The following is a 21,638-nucleotide window of genomic DNA, read 5'->3' as shown; positions in this document are numbered from 1 at the left end:
CCTACCCACCCTGATCTTTCACCTCCTCAGGGTACTGGAACTGTATTTGCTACCTGGATATATTGCTGGGCTGAAAAGGTAACTGCTGCTTCCAGCCACCCGAGGAATGTGCATAGAAAACACTTCTTACCCCTGATGTTGCTCCACGGAACTCATTCAGCTTTTTCATGAGCTGCAGGCAGTGTTCATAGTCATTTCCCACATCACCTACATTAATCATGACTTCCTGGGGAAATAACCAGCAGACAGGCAAACATTCAGGCTAAGAGTGCAAGAAGACAGCACGTCCCAATGCTTATGCTAATGCAATCAGTTCTGTGATGTGTCTGTAAATCACTGACCTACAGTTTCTGAAGTAGTCTCTTCTGATCTTTAGGTCTAAACTATGAGATTAGTCCCAGCTCCCTCTCCAATCTATTACTGATTATTGAAGCAATCTCTGAATCGAAACTTAGTGGATCAAGTGACTCTTCCTTCACTCTTACAAAGAGAAACTGTCAGATTTGATACACAATGAGAGTGAGTGCCAGTTGCCAAATGCTTCAAGTCTCTTCCATTCTAGTCTGCTTTCATTTCTCTGTCTTCATAGAGACACACGAGATTACCACCAATAATCACAATCTCTTTATGTGCACATTTTACAGGAGAACATGTGTCCAACTGACTCTGGCATGGAAACACTCCAGAAAATTTTTAGAATTTGTTGATTCATTCCTTCCATATTGTTTCTAGAACATGTCATGATTCTTCCAGGCAAAAGCCACTAAGAAAATATTCTGGAAGATGACACATTTATCAGAAGTTCACTGCTAAATAGCAAGTCTCTAGGGTGCTACTTGGGTTAAATACTAGAATCCATTTACCTTCTCCCTGATCCAAGCTTCCACCTGGTCCACCTTCTGGAGAAATTCCAGGAAGTCCCGGCTGTCCTCCAGCATCTTTCCACGGGCAGCAACAGCTCTCTTCAATTTCTCCCAACGCTCCTGAAGCATGCGGACTCGACGACGGATCTCTCCTGATTTTGGGTGGCCTTTTGATACCAGGGCTTCTCCTTTCTTCACATTTACAAGAAGAAATTAGAAATGAAGGTTGCCACTAATTTTTAATGTGATTACCATGTTACCATAAATTTTAATGTAAGAGAGTCTAGAAGGACTCTCTTACTTTCCTAACCTGGACTGCACGATAAATTACCAAGATAAATTCTTATTGCCCAAATGGTACTGCTCAGCTGGAAAGCTTTTACGTCTGGAGGGAATCAATAATATTAGGATTTGAATATTTCCCTGCCAAGAATGACATTCATGGAGTGGAAGCACCAAGAGAGGTATTACAGATGACTGCGCTCTTCAGCTATGTGATTCACCCAGTTTCAACAAGAATGTTCACAAATTGGGCATGAAATCCTATTTACCTTTTGTAGGAGTAATCACCCCAGGCAAGGAAGAAGTCAGTGATATCTTCCTATTCAGACAATAAGGAAAGATGGAAGTTCCCTGGGTAGAGCAATTAACAAATTTCTCTGTTGTAAATTAACAGCATTACACTTCCATGGCATAGCAACCGGGTTCTTGTCACACAAGTAGGATAATTGATATAGAAGTGGTGAACAAGGTACCCTTCCTTTTCATTCCATCTATCTGTTCTTCTTTGGATAACCAGCAATAATCTATAAAAACACTCGCAGAGTGAGTTACCTTATTAACAGCTGTGATGATTTCTTCATTTGCTAGAATCTCTGCCTCAAAGACCTGATGTTTCTGCAGCAGCTTCATTTTGTCCTGCAGATTGCTGGGGTCTTGTATGGAAGGATCCTCTAGCTTCTGCATGCGCTCACTGATCCAGTCTTCTGCCTGCAGCAGTGTGAGGCATCAGAGTTAGCATGACATGCCGTCCTGGGGCCTCCTCCCAAGACATGTCTTTGTTCTGTGCAACTTCCTATGCCTGGGCTCGGCAGATTGAGCTGGGAGCTGACAGCCGAGGTGGCTCTCTGAACTATTCTACTTGCTAGGAAATAAAAGCAGGTAGGAATGAAAATAATTTTTATGTGACCACAAGAATAATGAAAAATTCCTTGAACACCCCAAATTCTATCACAAGCCATAAAGAGATTATACAATCTTCTAGATAAAATATAGAGAATCCTTGAGCAGATATGCAGCCTTGACATGGTGGACATATTTAAAATGAGATTATGTCAGCTAAGCCTTGGATTTAGGGCTCTGAGTTTCATCTCCTATCTCTGTCATTGACTTACCTGTAAGCTGGGTTAAGATTCTTAAGAATTCTGTGTCTCACCTATAAAACAGCACTAATATTTCCTGATCTCAGCAATGTTGTGAGAGCTAAATGGAAAACGCAAAGCAAATAAAGCCTTACTGATGGGGCCAAGCACTAGTCAGATTATCTGAAAGCAAATACAACTCTATTTGCTTTTTGACTTCATAAAATTCAAAATGGTCTAGTCAGGAACATCAGATTCAGACAAATAGGTGAACCATGAGGAAAAAGCAAGGATTATATGTTTCTCTTAGCAAATTCTTTTTTAGGAGATTTAAATGTATGCAGAATAAAATGGACAATAGGGTAGAGAGTTTTCCACAATTTTCTTTGAAGTCTGCTAAACGTTAGCCCTTAGCACTGAAGGAAATATTTTTGATCCATTAGAACACTGAGAACTGAACACTTAACATACGTTGTAACTGATCCTGTTGTCTTCAGACCACTGAAGTAACCTAATGTTTTGACAACACAAGAACAGCAAATTGAAGCCAGCTTTATCAGTTTCAAAGCATCTTGGCTGTCCTTGCGGAACTGTGCTACATGTACACAAGACTTGACAACTGGAGGATTTTCTCAGTTAATTAATGATTTGAAGTGTTGTTTCAGCTGCCGAAATTCTATAAACAATAACAGAAATAGCTTTCACTAGCAGCACGCTTTCCAGACACTGTTCCCCTCCAAAGCACAGTTAGAGACTCAAACAGGAGCCTTATATCAAGGTTGCCCAGGACAGCAGACTGTCATCTGCTTTTTTCATTTCTGACACCCTCCTCGCAAGCTAGGGCCTTCTCCCATTACCCAGCCACACATTAACACTTTAACGTCACTTAACTGACTTCTCATTTGTATGGGAGAGGCTCATCCATACAGTTAGGATGAGAAACAAAGGAATCCCAGTATATAGCTACTTAAAGGGCGATTTCTCTCCTACTTTTTAATAATAAGCAATGGCTTAATGACAGACTGAATGAAGACATTTAAAAAAGTCACACCTGTACTCTTAGTGGCTTGGTTTATTTTAAGGCTTACTTAGGATGGCTCTAGAGAGTGAGAGATCCTTCTCCTGGCCCCATATCCACATTTAGATGTGAAGCAAGGCTAATCTGTTGTCCCAAGATCTTTCTATAGAAAGAAAGGTTGGTTGCCGATGGTTGTCTGGACAGGCATTTTCACTTTATTGAAGACAACAGCGAGACTAGTGTTATGCTCAGTATAGGCACGTGGGACTAGTCTTATTTCTATGGAACTCATAAAAAATGTGGGCACTATCAATTTAGAAACCTATATTTTGAAAATATCAGTTACTGTAACCTCAAGAGCACAAACTTTTTGTAAATTACACTGATTTTTAATAACAGAAATATTTAAAGCCTATAAAAGGATGTGCTGTTCTAGACATTTAGAGTTAACAATTAATTCTGTCACTCCTCTGAGATAAAGAAGAAAGTGGTTTTTTTTCTCTTGTACAGAGCGTGAAAGGGAAAGGAACTTAAGTAACACTGATACGATGAGCAAGTTTCAGAGTCAGCATTAAAACTCAGAGCCAGCTTTAGAAGTCAGAACTTTCAACTTTATGATCTTTCCTCTGCAATAACTTAAATACACATATTTATATGTGTATTTGTATTTCTAAGTAGCAACCTGCTCATTTGCCTTCCATGGTAACACTGATGTACAGACTTTGTGACAATAAGATAGTCTATAAGTCTGTTTCACTTCTTTGGGACTAGAAAAGCACCCTATTTCTATAGTAGGAGAGTGTATCCTGTTTTGTGAGTTGCATCGGATCTCCTGAGTTAGGCATTGAGGGTTTTGTGCAGAAAAAACAAAGTCCTATGTCCTGCAGCATCTAGCCTTCTAAGCAGACCATATGATGTTGAGCTCTTCATCCCCTCATCAGTAATCCCAGACTGTGTTATCTTTGTACTGATGTGTGTAGCTCTCTGTGTAATTGCTTCTAGAGAGTAACTAGGAGACTTTCAATGATGACAGTGATCACTATTTTCTGCTGACACAAAAAATTCTGTTTGATCAATAGAAATGACTTAAGATGATTGCAGGAGGGAGAGTTTTCAGGGGAGTGGGGCCTGAGCTATGGGACTTGTTCTCCTAATAAGTAAGGATAAGCAATGACCTCATTTTTTTCACAGCTAAATTCAAAACTCATCTCTGCAATTTAACATCCCTTTAGGGACTATTCTCATATATGAGCTCGTACACACCCAGAACACCATTAAAATCAAATTAAACATTCCATTCTACCCAACAAAGAGAGATATTACTGTAAGTTTTTTTTTTTTAATGCCTTAGTGGCCTTCACATTCTACAGCAGTAGGCAATGAATTTAGATTGGTGAGGTAAATGAGCAGGTAGTTTGAGAGCAAAAACTCTCTATAGAACTCTTGGCTGAATTTATGTGGAGAAAATGGATGAGAAAAGGGAAATGTTCCTTACTATACAGGGCCAGATCCTCTGCTGTAAGTGTGTGATTCAAGAATGAAGAGGCACCCCAGCGCAAGCACTGATTTGACAATTACAGAGAGATGTGAAGAAATGCAGAAGTATTCCTACCTAGTGGGTTGATTGTGTCTCTAGGAGGGCATTGACAGCTTCTCTGCCAAAGAGGACGTTGGCAGTTCTGTGACCTTTCCATCAGAGGTACATTGCTCTTTTGAAAATGTTAGCACTGTGCAATGCACCGTCCGTCCACTCCCCTCTGCTAGTCCACAAGGTGGACTGGCCATTACTGGTGGACTGGTTCATGTGATAGGAAAAGTATAGCCAAATAATGAGTTAATATTTGGCTGTGTAAATAATTCCTGATAAAGATTATTTACAAAAAAACCCAGCATGCAGCTGTTGCTCTTTAGTGTAGCCAAAGAAGAGGGTATTTAACTGTTTGATTATTTTGGGGGGGAGGAGGGAAGGAGTTCCAAATATATTTTGCGCTGTAAATGGAATTTTAGCAGCCATTTATTCCTTAGATTACTCTTTTTTTTTAAAAAAATGAATTTGGTTGTCAGCAGCAGCTGTGTTATAGGCATTCATTCGCCTTTGGTGACAATCATAATTTGACCTGTGTCAGGACATGCATCTTTTTCATGGGCTGGGAGGTGACAAGCACCTGCAGTTTTTCTTTAAACCGTGGAGGATGTTTCATGGCATGCAGCAGCAGAAGGGGTGTTTGCAAATGTCCCTCTGGGCCTGTGTGCTGTTGTTTATGCCAGCACACCGGATGCTAGCGCATTTTTCAGTCACACACATTGTGCTGCCCTTTGAAAGACTGACCTAGTATGTCTTTCCAACAGTAGTGCCAGGAGCAGAGCCACTCAGTTACAGGACTAAGGCCAGAACAGAAGACAGAGACAAACATATTCTGCAGAGACCAGTCTATAGTAGCTGAAGAGCTATGCTAAGTTACAGCACTGTTTTGAAGGCCTTCAGTGAACACTCACTAGTAAAGCTTGGCGTCCTTGCCATAATGCTTTCCGCTCTGTATTAACCCCAATTTGAAATACCTTTTCTTTCCCACCAAAGGAAACATAAGGTAGTAGCTAGCAGTTTTCCTTTTGTTGGTTTTATTTTAGCAGAGCTCCTGGTCGGTAAAGCAGCTGTAATGAACAAAATGCCACAATGATGGTATAGTAACAGCAATGGCGTTGGAGCACCTACCCCTTTGTGTGAGTGTGGCAGAACAGGAGTTGCCGTACCCAGAGTGGATTATCAATCCACCTAGTCTCTGGCAAGGGAGAGCACTTCATCCAACAGAGGTAGGCAGCTCCTCTGCCTTCCATCCCCATCCCAGTCTAAAACCCTCTTACCTCTTCTAAGTTCTGGTAGAAAAGTGCCAGAAGAAGGGTGGTCTGCAGCTTTTCTCTCCTACTCTGGGATAGATCCTTGATCTGCTGCTTCCTCTCACAAATGGCATTCAGTTTGTGCTGGATCCTTAGCCCTTCCAGTCCACCAACCTTTTCGAGCCTGCTTGCCTGTTCTTGAAGAGACATCATCTGAGGAGGCAACAAATCTGAAATCACTTTTATGCTTCCAAGTGGTGTGAAAGAAACAAAACCCAGGCTCCTTTCCATACCTAAAAGATTCTCTTTTTTTCTGGAATGAACCAGGAATAGCAAGGACAAGTTAACCAGCCTTCCCCCCCCACCCTCACCCTGTACTATGCTACATCTATGACATCCTTGTCATTGGTCTGTGTAGTGCACCCTGGCTACTTAAATGAATTAAAGCTGTAGCTCGAGGAGTCCCTGTGCCACTGATCATCCAGTGCAAGGAATCATGGAGCACACCTGACACTCATGAGTGCTCAGGTTTTATTGCTTTGTGGAAATCAGGTGTTGGAAGGTAGATCTCAACATGAGCAATCAGTCTGGCAGGGAGCTGGCATGCGTTCTGGGAGCTCATTCCTTCTGGGGAACCCAGGCACAGCCCCAGGTTTGAGTTTAGCCCTAGCCTGGGTGAATTACAGCAGTGGCCACCAGCCAGGCAGATTCCTTTACATGTGGGTGAGCAATTCAGCATCTATTCCAAAGGTGCAAAGAGGCTAGACAATTTGGTACAGACATTGTATACCAAATGTATATTTAAATAATTAGACGAGTCATCCCCTTTGACCTACTGTATTTCACTTGCTTTAAAAGCCACTGTTTTTTTGTATGAAAAAAGCAGAAACTTCTGATATCCATAACACACAATATGTCCTGCTTTAAATATTTCTTCCAGTAAATCCCACTATTCAACTTACTAAGTGGTTTTCCTGTCTACTGCAAGACATACAGGCAGGACTTGGGCATGGAGCGTTTAACATTTGTTCTCCACTGCTTCTGCCTCTTATTTCACTAAGCTTCCCCATTTTCTTTTGGTTCAAGCATATCAGGCATATCACACCTGTCAGCAATTTAATGTGTTGCCATATTATCAAAAAAAAAAAAAAAAAATCATTCTAACTTGTGGGTTGGTAGAATATTTGTCAATTTTTGTACCTTCTCATCCTGTGATGCCAGAAGCTTCTCAAAAGCCTCATGTTTCCTTATCAGTTGCTCTACTTCATCCACAGAGCTTCCGAGGTCACTGCTTTTCAAATAAATCTATAAAAGAAGTTTAATATTTTTCTCAGTGGATTAATTATCACATAAACCCGATTCATAAATGTGAGAAGAGGTATTAACTCTGCAGTTGAGAGTACACTTCAGAAGGAAAAAAAGGAACAGAAGGCAACTGAAATTGGAAATTAAATAGTAGAGCTCCATGGTCTTGAGCAAGAAAAAGAAGCATTAACAGGTCCAGCTAAGGAAAGTGACCTATCACTGCTTATCGCAATCACTAAGTCACAAGGCTGGCAGTGAATTCCAGAGGTCTAAGCCATCCTTGTAATCCAAAGCAAGATCAACACTGTCATGTCTGACAGATGTCTGTATGATTCCTTCTTAGAAGACTTCCAATAACAGAGACTTTGCAGCCTCCCGGGGCAATTTATTCCAGTGCTTCGTTACCTTTACCATCAGCAAGATTTTCCAAATATCTAACCTGAAAATGCATTGCTAACACTTCACCTCATTACATACTGCCCTCTTCATCACAGAAAGGACATAATTCCTTTTACATTTGCTTCAGCCTTGTACATGTTTGTAGGCTTTTTGCATACTGGGATTTCTATCTTCTCTAAGCTAAAACTACCCTGATCTGATTAATCATTCCACAAAAGCTGTGTCTTCTTGACTCTGATTATTCTTATTGCTCTCCTCTGGGTTTTCTGCATTTTCACTTACTTTGAAACGGAGTTCCTAATACTTGATGCACTAAGTGGTAATAAACAATAAGGCTGCCAGAGTGAAGGTAGTGAAGACAGCAGAGAGCTTATGTGTGCTTTCCAAGCTGTAATCTTCCGCATGTACCTGTGCTTATCTTTTACACAGTACCATGAACTCAGGTTCACCTTGCAATCTACTATAAGCTTCAAGAAACTTTTCAGAAGAACTGCTATCAGGCCAGCCTGTCCCCATCCTGTATTTATGCAGCTGATTATTCCTGAAAAATGTCATAGCTTGCACCTGTACCAAGTGCATTACATTTGTTATTTTTTTCAAGCCAACTTTCCAACTTGCCTGCATTAATTTTATTTACTGTCTGTCCTGTCAGTATCTGATGCAGAAAGACCTTAGTCTAAAATAACAAATGCAGTTTTAAGAAAACTGACTGTCCAATTACTTCTCCCATGTGTTCTGTTACATTCAGTTTTGTCAAATGCAAAAGAATAAACAAAGTAGTTATCTATTATCAAGGGAAAAAAAAAAAGTTTTTCTGTAGGCCAGTAGGAATTTATTCTTTTCCAGTGGATTTAATTGCCCAATAAGTTTCTTCCCTTATTCAATGACAAGACAACAGCAGGACAAAAACCACAATCAGAGGCTCTGATGGCACATAATCAAAAATCACCTGTGGACAAAGTTCACAGTGGAGTGAATATGACTGGACAGGCTTTTGGAGTTCAGGCTGCTACAAGGGACTGCATTTATCGGTTGGGAATAGCACTGTGTAATCCATTCTGTGAGCTTATGGAATCGTAAGGATGAGAAATTCCAACTAGTAATTCTACCTGGTTCAAGTAGCAGAGATGGAAGAAGAATTTGAGATTAGTGATATAGTGTGAAAGAATTAAGAGGAGAGAAAAAGTATAGAATCAGTGAAACAACACAACTGCTAATAGTTTCAGAAGAGGGCTGGTAAAGAACATCATAGGTAAATCTGTGCCTTAAAACCACAGGAAAAATAACATCTAGAGAGATCTCTCTTGCTTTGCAAAACATGACGGTTCTGTAGCAGTCTGACAGGGTGTTTTTTATAGGAGAGAAAAGATAGTCTTCGGCAGCTACTTTAGAAAACCAGTAATGATGTTCATTGTCTGGACAGAAGTATTGGATGACTGTTTAACCCCACAGGGCATCTTCTGAAGGAGAGGTTTACCACGCATGTATTATGTGCAGTGGAATTCACACCTACTTGTCAGGGTCTGAGTGCACCAACAGGCTTTGGTGGCCCTGACTGTCCCCTGGATGGCCCCCCTGCTCCCACCTGGGGGTCACTCTGAGGCTCAGCCCTGGCCCCAGCCCTGCCTGAGCTGCATTGAGGGGAGGCCTGAGCCCTGCCCTGGTCCTCCTGGACAGACCCCAGATTTCAGTCATTACCTCGCTTTGTCGCCTTGATCTCCAGCTGGTTGATGGACCTTGTTACTGTTGCCGCCATTCAGCCCTCCTTGGCAGCTGTGGCTAAGAGGACTGGCAGCCAGATTCGGCCTGACTTTCTGGTTCATTTTTTGGGAGAGGAATATTTTGCATATACAGAAAAATGCAGAGAAGAATATCATGCCCAGGCCAGATGTTCAAACTGCTCTATACTAATCCATGCCGAGTATCAGAAGAGAGGTGAATAAATCCCAACACAGTAATCACTGTCAAGAAGAGGGGAAGGCCACTGTACAACACGCCTAAGTTTTTAATAAGTCCGGCCCATAAATCACCAAGATGCCTAAAGAAATACAGTAATGCCTCTGTTATGCCTCTGTATGTTAAATACAACCCCCACCAGAAGGCAGATATTCTGTCATTCAAACTTTAATCCTTTGATACATCCTACTCATCAAGTGTATGCAAATCAACAGATTTTTTTTTTTTTGAGTGTTTTTGGGTTTGGTTTGCTCTTGTGGAGGAAGATCTCCACACGTGTGGGCTCCAGGTCTGTCTACTGTAACGCTTTGTTAAACCACTTACGATTACCATCCATATTTACACTGCTGTTACTAGCACTGACATAAAAAGTTATCGGCTGAATCTAACTCACTCCTGTTCGGGGTACACAAACATACAGCCACATGCTGCATCTCTATTTTGGTATTTTAAACACTGCTTTAAAAGCATTGTAGCTTCTCTGTCATAATTTGTAGTTCATCTACCATTTTTGGTCAAAAAAGATTTACCTGAGGAAACAAAAAATTCCCATAATTTTCCATGTATCACTCCAGGACCTTTATTTAGTAACTGTTAGCAGTGAAACGGCAAACTCTGTGATACCTGAAGAAATGGTCAGCCATTAGTTTTCCTGCTCATATATATGTGGTGGAAGAAAAAGGCAAGGGACATCTACCGGTAAAGATGGTTACTTTCTTTGGAAAAAGAGAACAGAGACATCTGAGAGCAGGGGTGTGGGATGGTGAGTCATAAGCAGCTGCTACTGGAGTGCTTAGTGCCTTGCTCTCACTTGAAAATCGCTACACACAAATAACACCGAGCATTCAAACGCCCATCCCTTCAGCTGTTACAGCAGTGGGAAAAAGTCCTCCTGACTTCTGAAAGCTTTGGACGAGGTCCTCCAAGTAGAAGCCCATGCAAATGCTCTTGGGAACCCAGGTTTTAATACTGAGAAAGAAAACTGGTGCACAAAAAGAAAATCGGTGCAAAAGAAAACTGGCTGTGTACATTACAGGAGGGGTGATGGCAGTACGCTTAGAAGAAAGCAGCCCCAGTAGCACTAACAGTGCTACTTGGAGAGCTGGTGAGGTAAAAACTTTCCATTCATCTTTTAAAGAGAAATCTTGTGACAGCAATTGTTAGAATCAGAACCGCAACTTTTTTTTCATTTAAGCATTTGTTATACCAATCTGAAAGCAGAGTGGAAACTGCCTCCCACATCACAATGCTGGCCTGTGGCCAATTACACCACTTTTTGGCATATTTTTAGACAGGTCCCCAAACTCCTGCTTTGAATGAGACGTGTTGATTTAAAATACAAAACACTGCATAGCTCTCCTCAGGTAACCTACCAGGGTCTCCCACAGCACACAGCAAGTATAAACTTTCCTTCAAGTTTGTTTCTGTTATGAATCATGGCCCATCATCAGGAATTTAATGCTCAGCCACAAAAAGCACCAAAGACTTGACCACTCGCTGTATAATGGACTCGTTTCTAAGTGAAGACTTGCAAAGACGCTTAAAACCACAAAATGGACTTGGCCTTTTTTGAGATTTGAAGTGGAGCATGAAACAAATAGCCAAGTTATTAACAATGCAAAGCACAGAAACAGAGGTTTAAACCCTACTTATCTGGAGTTTTTCACTATTTCTGAGCTCATTGCATAGATTTAGCCACACTGTCATAAGACCTCTTAAATACAAGTTAATGCAGAACTAAATGCAAAATCCAATTAAAAAAAAAATGTTCACTTTAAATAAAATAGTAATATAAACACACATGTGACAGCACAGAAATATTTGGAGAAATACTGAATGAAACATTTTAGTCATTAGTATAACTATGGTCTCTGGATGCCACAACTTCACATTTATACACACTGAAAGCTAACACAGCCCCAAAAGAAATTTGTCTTCCAAGAAGTGTCATTTTTATTTCTCTAGAAGAAAAACTATTTTAAGTATTTGTGCAAATGCACTCCTTTCTCCTGCTTCTGCTCTTCACAGTAAACAAGCTCCACAGATTTTGCCCCCCACTGCCTGCCCTGGGCTTGCTGCTGAGATTGCTAGAATTCCACTGAAAATCAGCTCTAAGCATGTAATAAACCCCAGAATTACTCCCAGTTTTAAATGCCTTCACTTAAATCATGCAATCAAGTCCAAACTCTCTGTCCAGATAGATAACAACAAGGTTTGATTTGACTTCTGGTAAAAGTAAATACAAAAAAAAATTAATGCAAAAAAAATATTTAAATTTGTTTTAGCAAAGTAAATAAATGTGCTTAATACCATGATTATATATGTTTCACAAATATGTTGTACTATGCTTCATTTCAGTAGAAGTTATAACAAGGTATCATACCATAACCATAAGTGGAATAAAACACTGAAGTTGTTTATAAAAAATTACATACACCTTTTCTACCATACTGACATGACTGTATTATTGGCCTCTGACCTCACAATCTAGATGCAAAATTCTAATGCTATATGTATTTAGAATTTCCTTCCCCCCTCCCACTGCATGCTGTCTCATCGACATAAGAATATAAATATCTGATACTGGAAATGTATGTGGGAAAAACACAGAGAGAAGTCAGTGTTTGTTTTCCCATAACTTCTGCGATCCCTTCCTCCCACCTATCCCCTCCTTCTTCAAAATTCACAAGCTCAACCCCTATCCTGTAAGCAGTAGGTGTTAGACCAGAATCCTATGCCCATACAACATCATCATTAAAATATTTACTTATGAAACATTTGTCTGAAGGCAGACTAAATTCCTTTTAAACTCTCCATAGTTTCACTGCTAGAAACTTTGCTGGGATATCAAAATTTGAGATGATGTGGAGACTAAATTCCCTTCATTTCCCTCAGGAAAGGGTGGTACCTCTCTTTTTCTAAGGGGGAAAAAAAGTGATTTCTTCCTACACACTTAAATATTTTGGGTTTTGAAAACAAGTATTAATTTTAAGAGTTACAAAACGAGGAATTAGACATTTAGAAATATAGCATAATCTGACAAGAAAGAAAATAAAAACAGTGAAACAGAAAAACTACACTGAGGATTTGTCCCAGGTCCCAGACTGACTAGCAGAGAAGAAAACCAGTTCTTGGCCCTGAAGTCTTGAACCTTCAAAGTGCTGAGCACGACGGCCCAATTATGCAAAATCAATAATCAATCACATGCATAGCATTGAGCATGTCATGTTGACAATAGTACTCTAATGGTTAAAATGAAACCCTTATTAATTGCTTGATCAGATCACAGTGCTCAGCTTCATTTAGGATGGATCAAGCTGTAGCTGCAGCCTCGGTAACAGCAGAACATAAGTAGCTTTCTGATTGTCCCATAAGTCATCCCTAGGGAGTGGGAAATGGCAGGAAGCATACAAAAAGAAATCCACATTTCTTGATTAACACAACTTAAAACTTCTCTTTGCAAATGTTCCTAGAATGGAATGGAAATCTTCACCACTCTCCTCCCAGATCCAAAGGATGCAATGTTGACAGCGATAGATGGACACCATGCACCCTCCGTGTCTCTGTGAGCTGAAGACATGGTGTGAGCTGGTATGTTTGTCAAAAGGTTGTCAGGGCATACACTTTTTAGAGTGCATGTTTCCTGAGAAGGTCTCAAACCAGATCTTGCCCAATGGCTAGAAAGCAATCCTGAGCAGCAAACGGGATTCACTGATAGAGAGAGGCCAGCCCCAATCTCCACAGGGTGAAAGGGTCGACCAGCTATGTCTGAATCATGTGTTTTGATAAAGATTGTTGGACTTGGGCTTCTTCTAAATTCTCTTACCACCTGGATAGGCATAGCAGTCCAAGGGGTGGCAAGTATCAGGGTGATTTTGGAAACCTTGTGGTGAGCAGGTGTTAGACCATCACATGGAGTCTTCCTAACCTCTGGCCTAGATGAAGGGTGGTTCTGAAAGACAATTAGCTCTGGATTTAAATCCTTGCTTGTGACCTCATTTCCACTAGATGAATTTTCTCTTCCAGTCAGCACAGCTGGGGACAGCCATATATCTCTGGAGACAGTCTGCTGGGGAAGGCCAGTATACTTAGAGGAAGTCACATGAAATCTTGTGATTTGAAGGGCTGGAGACCCACCTGAAGGAAAGCCTTGTTTTGGTTTCTGGGATCCTGTTGGAAGACCAGCTGGAGTTTCAGGCACCTTCTTTAATTGTGGCATGAGCAGACTTGAATGAGCATGACTGCTTCCACGGGAATCTGCTTGAAAAGGCTTTATCGTCAAACTGCAAGTTGAAATGTAAAGCTTCATTGAAGCATGGAGGTCTGGCATTTGGATATTGCACTGGCTACAGCCTTGGTGGGGTGGGAGAGAATCACAGGGTTCCAGGGATGCGTGCAGATTTTTGCTGCGGAGTGTAGAAACAGCTGGGATAGCAGACAGATCAACGTCTAGGCGTGATGTCCAGCTTGGTGGAGCTTTGCAGGAAATGACATCAGAGGGCAAAGATACAGCAAGCTTGAAGGGATCGTTTTTTTCAGGAGAAATACGATGAACACTTTTTTCTCTTTCTGCATATCGCTTGTAAGACGCAGATGTTGACCGAGTACCAGAATGCCCGTATCCATGGCCCCGAGGGTCCCTGGGAGGACTGGAACACCTGGATGTCTCATCAGAAGGATTGACACAGTGACTAGTGCTCCCAAAACCTTTCCTCCGGTCTTTGTGTGCCAGGATGACATCTAGCCTTGAACAGTAAGCTCCAGAAGACACACTGCTTGGTAGTGAGCTGGCATTTCTGGGAACAAGCTCCGCAACTGATTGACTAGCGGGAGGATGCCAGGCTGATGCTGGCATCTTTTGAAAAGGCCTGTCCCGCACAGCAGATTCAAAAGGAGGAGGTGGGGTCATTCTGCTGGAAGACAGCATCACTTCCACAGTGGAGACATAGGTTGCAGATGAAAGTTTGCAGCGATGGTCCCTGCATGACATTCTGAAACTTAGTCCTAAACGATGCAAAAATCAAAGCCACAGAAGCTTGCCTTTCCCTCTGTTTTTAAAACCAACTCCTAATCCTTTTTCCTTTGGCACTGGAAATTTCCATTCTTCCTCTGAAGCAAAGGAATGAGAGATGAATAAACATTCTCCAGGAAAAAATTTATAAACTAAAAAAATCCACATTCAAAATAAAAATGCACAGCTCTTCTAATACTGCTACCACCGCCTGTCACGACTGCAAAGTGATATGAGAGTGGGATGGGCAGAAAGATAAATTACGGAGCATGAGGCTCTGCTCCCTGAGTGTTCTGACAGTGAGACTGCAGACAGAGTACGAGGGAGCCAAAAACGCCTGCCAGAGACAGCCTGCGAACTCGCTGTTATTTCATCTGCGAAAAAAAGGAAAGCGGCTAACCTGAGCAATGCATCTGCTGCTGTGAAAAGGTTAGAATGGAGCAGAGTGTACTGGACACTGCTTCTTCTCAAAGCAAAACCAATTTTTTTTTCTTCCTTCTCTTTTTCAGCTGTTGCTTGTCTGGACTCCGAACGGCAAGATCTCAGTTCGCAGGTCTTAGGAGAGTTTCCTACAACAGTTCCACGCAATGGCACAACTGAATTCATAATAAAAACACATTTAAAATGATAGATGTTGGCCTAATTTTCTCCACATGTGCTCTATTTTCTTTAGCATAGAACAATCCTAGACTAAATTCTGCAGAAATCCTTCGAAGGTTTAAGTAACTTGGATGTAATATAAGATGCTGGCATAAAGTCAAACCTGTCGCACTGGCACAGACAGCAAATGAGAGAGCAGTTCTCAGTAGTAGTTCTTAGTTTAAAACATTCCTCTGTTGCCTTCTTCCTTCCCCTGTTCCTTGCTGCTGAGGGAGAGACTTGGTCTAATGCATATGAAGTACTGGGAAAATAGGATCCAAAAATTACGGGATGACAGAAGCTGCTTTCTTACATACATATTTTGCAGATGTGCAAAACGAAATGCACGTGACTGAGATTTGCCTCAAACACAAAAGTCAGAAGAAACACACGGGGTGGAGAGATTGCTTATATTTATTTGCCTGATGGGAATATTTTTTGAATGTGTGTTTGCTTTTGTCCTTTCTGAAAGCAGTAAATGACAATATTCCCATTGGGAAAGTGGTTTGGGAGTCTTCAGTGGATGTCTTGGCTGAATACTTTTTGAAAATGTGTTTGAAGGACTGCTTTCCTACCCTCCTGCCTGTCTCCCTAGGGAGCAGTCTGCGTCACTATGCAGCCGCATTTTAACTCCATATAGTAGTAATAGAGGTCCATCCAAAAGGAACAGATTCCTCTTCCAATTGTTCTTCAAATGCAGAGAAGTAAAATACAAATAGTGACTAAAGAAACTCAGTTCACTGTCAAATTGTATATATTGATCCATAAGGCAGATGGTGGCAGCTGCAAAAGACAGCTTTGTGGTTCTTGCTATTTCTCCCTCATTTAGATGGGAGTCCTGCAGCACAGGAATAACCCTTTTGAAGAATGATCACACTTAGAGATGAGAGAACAAAAGCAATGGAGGATATTCTGGGAATACAGGAATTCCAGCCGTAGAGGAATCAGAACAATGTTGCCATTTCTACTCAGGGCCAAGCCGATGCACTGCATATTAAGGAAGGACTAGAATCCAGTAGAAGGTAAATTCCTTCCTGTTCTTCCGTGAACAGCAGCAAATGAGCCTCTTCTTGCAACAATTTGCTTTATTAATTTTATTCCATAAATTCTTCAAAGATACAGCTTATTTTGTGTGTAAACATATGCAGTCTCTGTCTTCTCAGCAGCATAATAGCCTAAACCTGGATCACTCTGTATTTATACTCACTGTGGACTGACACTGCTCTGGACCCTGAGGTGATTGCCAACATTGCCAGGTCTCAAATCAGTAAAATTGACTTAAAGACAGCAAAATATGATTTAAAATGAGCAGATAGCAGTGGAATTTGTGAAGAACAGCTGAGATGTGCTTTCATCAATACTCTTTAGCTCTGAGGCAGGCTGATGTTCCCGGGCAGCTTCCTTTTCTTCATGGTACTTTTGCTTAGTGTCATCTGTGGGTTAAAACCAAGATGACAAGAATGGCCAACACAGGAGTGAGTCATCATGTTGGAGGAAAGCTAGTAATTCTTGAAAGGAAAGCTGTTCACAGTATCGGCCTGATTGGTGCAACCTGAGTAGTGAGAGTTGAAACTCATCCTGAATGCTCACTGAGGATCTGTTTTGTTTGCATCTCTGGATATGAACAAATTCGGTCTCTCTTCTTCCCACCTAACAGTATTTATACGTTTCCTGGATTAAATTTGAGCACTAATCCATAACAGTCTTTTCTAGGCATTGTGGTAGCTCAGTGATGGTAGGGACTGTGTCAGTGAAGGAGGAGACATATGGCTGACTCTGATATCCAGATTACCAATTTAGAAATCCGTGGCGTTCTGTAATTTCCCTGGTAGATTGCAGGTAGATACTTGATCATTGACTACAATATCAGAGACATTTGTCGATATGGTCACATCATGGTGACTTACTTTTCCTTTTTATAACAGTAACTCTGTGAGCACGCAACTGTAATTCTTTATAGGCACAGACCTCTCACAAAAGCAACAGTTGTTCAATCAGTTGTAATCTTCTGAGGATTAAATATAAGCAAAAATGAGAAACAAAAATGTTTATGAATCTTCTTTCCATAGCTAGAGTCTTCTTTTCAACTTGAGTGCTCTTTTTTAAAAAAAAAAAAAATCAGATGCAGAGGGAGGTGGAAGTAACACAAGAGCACATGATGACTGTGGCTCCCTCATTCTCTATACTTACATGGACGAGACCAGCTTGTCGTTACACCCCTCTGCTTATTTTCTTGTCATTCTCCCTGACCATAAAATACCATCTGTGCGAAGGCGTGCTGGGAGGGCCAGCCAAGTATCCACACTTTATTGTTCCACCTTCTGAACACTTAGAGTGAGAACAACTGAGTACCAGGCTCCGTAGAAGTTCATAGAGAAAATGCCACAAGAGAAAGGTTCTGATAACAGAACTGCCCTTCATGGTCCTCAGGATCACAGCCTTGATTCTCTGGCTTTGCCTTGGCTGAAGAAACTTGTGGTAGAGGCAGGGACTGTCATTGATCCTACCAAGATAATTTACCCAGTCTATGATGAACATCCATCCCTTTTGTGGCAGTCTACCTCACAGCATATGGCAATGGTAAATTCATCTGTATGAAGAAGTAATGTGAAGTACAGTTTACCTGTCCGCAATGTGCTGGGGGCATACTGAAATTGCCAGGTGCAACCCCTTTCACGTGAGAGTAATATAGTCTTTTGCAACCAGGACTCATGACTGAGGGGCAAGAAGAAACACTAACTCATAATAGGTTCGTACGTATTTACCTCTGAGGCATATACAGCAAAGCAGATGCCATAGTCACAGTGCCTCTGCATGTTGGCTGATCTCCATTTCATGAAAAGAGAATGAATACAGTGGCCAAAATTTTGTAGAGTTTACATTTTCCCTGATGATGCTCCCCATGCAGGAGCTTAGCAATGATGTATCACTGCTTGGTAGGGACTTGAGATAGGTATAATGCAAATTGTGCCATTTGCTAATTAAGCAACAAATAAAATGGGCAGAACTATGTAATATTTTACTCCAGAAACCTGAACCTAGGTGAAATTCTCTTGGTTTCATGTTTCGGCACAAACTCAGAATGCAGGCCATACTTGCCAAGGGTGTCAATTGTAGAAATTATGAAGATATGCATTTCCTTCAAGGAGTGAGTAGCAGAAGGCTTCAAGCCCATGTGTCCCAAAGGGTTAAGTATCACTGCATAGTACAGCTCAGGGACAGTTTTCCAAAAGATTTAGTGCCAGTGGCAAAGCAATGGTGGAAAACAAGAACTCAGCACAAACCGAGAGCCATTATATTACGCTGCCAGTGGTCTTGGAGAATTAAGAATTATTTTTCCTTAATAAGAAATGATCCAGAGGTACAACCTCTTTCAGCTTTGCTTCAACCCTTCCATTTGGCAACCTTCAACCCATCGATGTGGTTTGCATGCCAAGTCTCAGCACAATTACAGCAATCTATCAATCCATGAATTTGCACAGAGTGACTGGAAAAGATTTCTGAATTCTGCACTAAGTTTTGTAATGGCAAATGTCAGGCCTCAAGCTGGAACCTTTTTAAACAGGTCCATGAATCCAGGAAAATGTAAGAAAGACAAAATATAATTTAATATCGGTGAAAAAAAAAAATCTATTTCAAGAGCTGCAAAATGATGATAATGAGAACAATCTTCTGTCTCTTTGCATTAACTGTATTAGCCCTCTCTTTTCATGAGAGGGCTTTTTTCACTAGCTCATCTCTCTCTACTGCATCAAACAGAAACTAATATCCCTTACAATCAAGTTCTTTCATAGTTGTTCTCCACACTGCTATCAACTCCCTTGCAGAACTGAGAAGTCAATTCCTTTTCCTGGATTAACTCACACTGCCAACATTCATTTTCCACTAGTTGCATTTCCCCAGCACTAATCCTCAGCCTGGAGTGAGGTTTCCAGCAACACCTGCAAAGTAATCTCCCATCCCGTCAAACCCTCTTTACAATTTCCCTTCTCTCTGAAGCCTACAAAACAATTTGCCAGTGGTTAAGCAATTGGTATGCCACGATCTGTTTGTTAAGCTGACTAATACTGGACAGTTGTCTCCCTCTTCTGTTGTGGCTCTCATCTGTTAGCTCTTATGTTTATTTGCAATGAATTATCTTTCAGGCAAGGATCATCTTTTTGTTTCTGGTTCCGCACCTAAGCCCCAAAAGAAAGCGGGGGTCTTGTACACTGCTACAGTCTCCAGGTGATACCACAATGCAAATAATAACAATAAAAAAAGTGTCTTGTCTATACACAGAGTCAAGGACTTCAAGTTGTAGGTGAATGGTAGTGCCCCTTTTAGTTTGGAAGAGTTCAAATGCTTCAAGAGTTTAATTGCTTATTTCAAGTTTATAATTCACATACCTCCTGTGAATTCAGGAGCATGTCCAGGTGATCCCAATCCTTGTAGAACATTTGTTCTTGGTGTATTTTCTCCAGCCACTCCTTCTTCTGTTTCCATTCATTGTATACATTTTCCTTCTCTTCCAACAGAGACTGTAGCTTCTGCTGAATCTGAACACAATTTCCAATGAAAAACTCATGTTGGTCTTTATACCCCATGGAGGAGGATAAGGTGGGAGGAGAAAGGGTTAAGTGGAGTAGTGGATAAGCCCCTTAAATTGAAACAAAATTATCAAACAAAAAAAAGTAAAACGAGTTCTAGCACTTATATTTGGGCAGAGAGATAATCAGAGGTGCCTCATTTCCGGAATGGAGGAGCACCTTTTACAGCATATATAGCAGTTCAAGCCAAGAGCAAACATAGGTAACTGCTTCTCAAGTGTACCTTCTAGAATCAAATCCTAATTCTCCATTATGTTTAGTCACAATGGTGCAATTAATAATGGTAGCACTTAAAATTGGGATAGGACAGATACTTAAATAAGTTATCAACATAGCATATTCTCCTAATCAGTGAATACATGCCTCAATGTTAGACTTCATGTAATTTCAGCTTCCAAACTGCATATCCACAGGCCTTTTATTAATTATTTTTTCCTACATTTTTCTACAGGCAAAGGACTTTACAGTCAGGAAGATTTCTAGTTACTATAGTAATACATTGCAATATTCAACAAATTTTCAGGAAATAGCTTGGTCATATGGGAGAGTAATTTGCACGAACTCTGCAATTTTCTGAAGATACTCAAGAGACACAGTAATGAATTGTCAGGGGAGAAGTAAACTAGTAGGTACTGGAAAAGAAATAATGCTGTGAGAATCTTAGAAGCTATTTGTCTTGAGTAAACTGACATTTTAATTTCCATCTTTCATTTCTGGGGAGTTAAATATACCAGCATAATTCATTAATACAGAAAATGTTTCAATTAATCTTTAAATTCCCTCATATGTTTGAGTGTTTTTGTTCTTTGGTTGACAGGTTTTTGTCCAGCCTGGTCTCGTATGGATATAGCACTGCAATGTGAAGCATAGCATTTGTGTGAAAACCCAGTTTGGGAATGGGGTAGAATTATCTCCATTGCTCAGAACATAGCGGACTTCTCCAATGAGCCCAGCTTTGCTGCAGCGGGCCCTCAGGAGATGCCAGCACTCATCTATTGCTGAGGTAGGACATGGAACAGATGTTTTTGTGCCCAAGCTAGGTAACACACTGAGGCAAATGTAGGTCATGCATATGGATATGTGTGAGTGTACACATGCATTTGTATGCTTACAGCGCAATACAGTATAGAACGATAGTTACACTGGTGTTGAGTAGCTGAATGTGTGTGACTGAACTCAAATGAGTTTCAGTTACCTCTTTTGATCCCATTTCCTCATCTTGCAAGAGTGACTGTCCTAGCTGTACAACATGATTATACTTCTCTTCTCGTGCTTCAATCTCTGTCAGTAGCTGTTGATGTTGGGTAAGTCTCAGGCTGCTAGTAGATATGTCACGAATAGTCTCCTTGGCTCTCATTTCCCTTATTATTTCTGCTGTCCATGAGAAATAGTCCCACACCTGGAACCCAAGAAAATGTGAAAGTTGAGGCTAGAGCTCAAGCTTGGGTTATCAGACAGGAAAATCATAGGCTGACTTGTTCAACTTCAAGTGAATAACAGGTAATAAAATCACAGATAAGAAAGAAAATATTTCATTAGGGCTTAGAGTACTTCTATGAACTTTACAAGGGTGAATAACATGACTGCAGGAATTTCTACATACTGTGTTAAATCATACATGTTTTGTAACATCATAATCATAACCAGACTCTGTCGTATCAC

General features: G+C 40.8%; 1 protein-coding gene across 1 annotated transcript in view; it reads right to left on the bottom strand.

The window, feature by feature from the left end:
- LOC104081677 (spectrin beta chain, non-erythrocytic 5-like) overlaps positions 1-21,375 on the bottom strand; it is a gene marked incomplete at its 5' end in the record, with an annotated part of 56,044 nt that extends 34,669 nt beyond the window's left edge. Inside the window, 7 exon segments of the mRNA XM_009584516.1 lie at positions 131-226; positions 864-1,055; positions 1,698-1,853; positions 6,105-6,290; positions 7,278-7,382; positions 19,776-19,925; positions 21,172-21,375. Of these exon segments, the coding sequence (XP_009582811.1) occupies positions 131-226; positions 864-1,055; positions 1,698-1,853; positions 6,105-6,290; positions 7,278-7,382; positions 19,776-19,925; positions 21,172-21,375 (1,089 nt within the window).
- Between the last annotated feature and the right edge of the window lie 263 nt (positions 21,376-21,638).

Source organism: Fulmarus glacialis, unplaced genomic scaffold (assembly GCF_000690835.1).
Source record: "Fulmarus glacialis isolate BGI_N327 unplaced genomic scaffold, ASM69083v1 scaffold6019, whole genome shotgun sequence".
Taxonomy (NCBI): Eukaryota; Metazoa; Chordata; class Aves; order Procellariiformes; family Procellariidae; genus Fulmarus; species Fulmarus glacialis.
The sequence above is the reverse complement of the archived record's forward strand: the minus strand, read 5'-3'. Positions and strand labels throughout refer to the sequence as shown.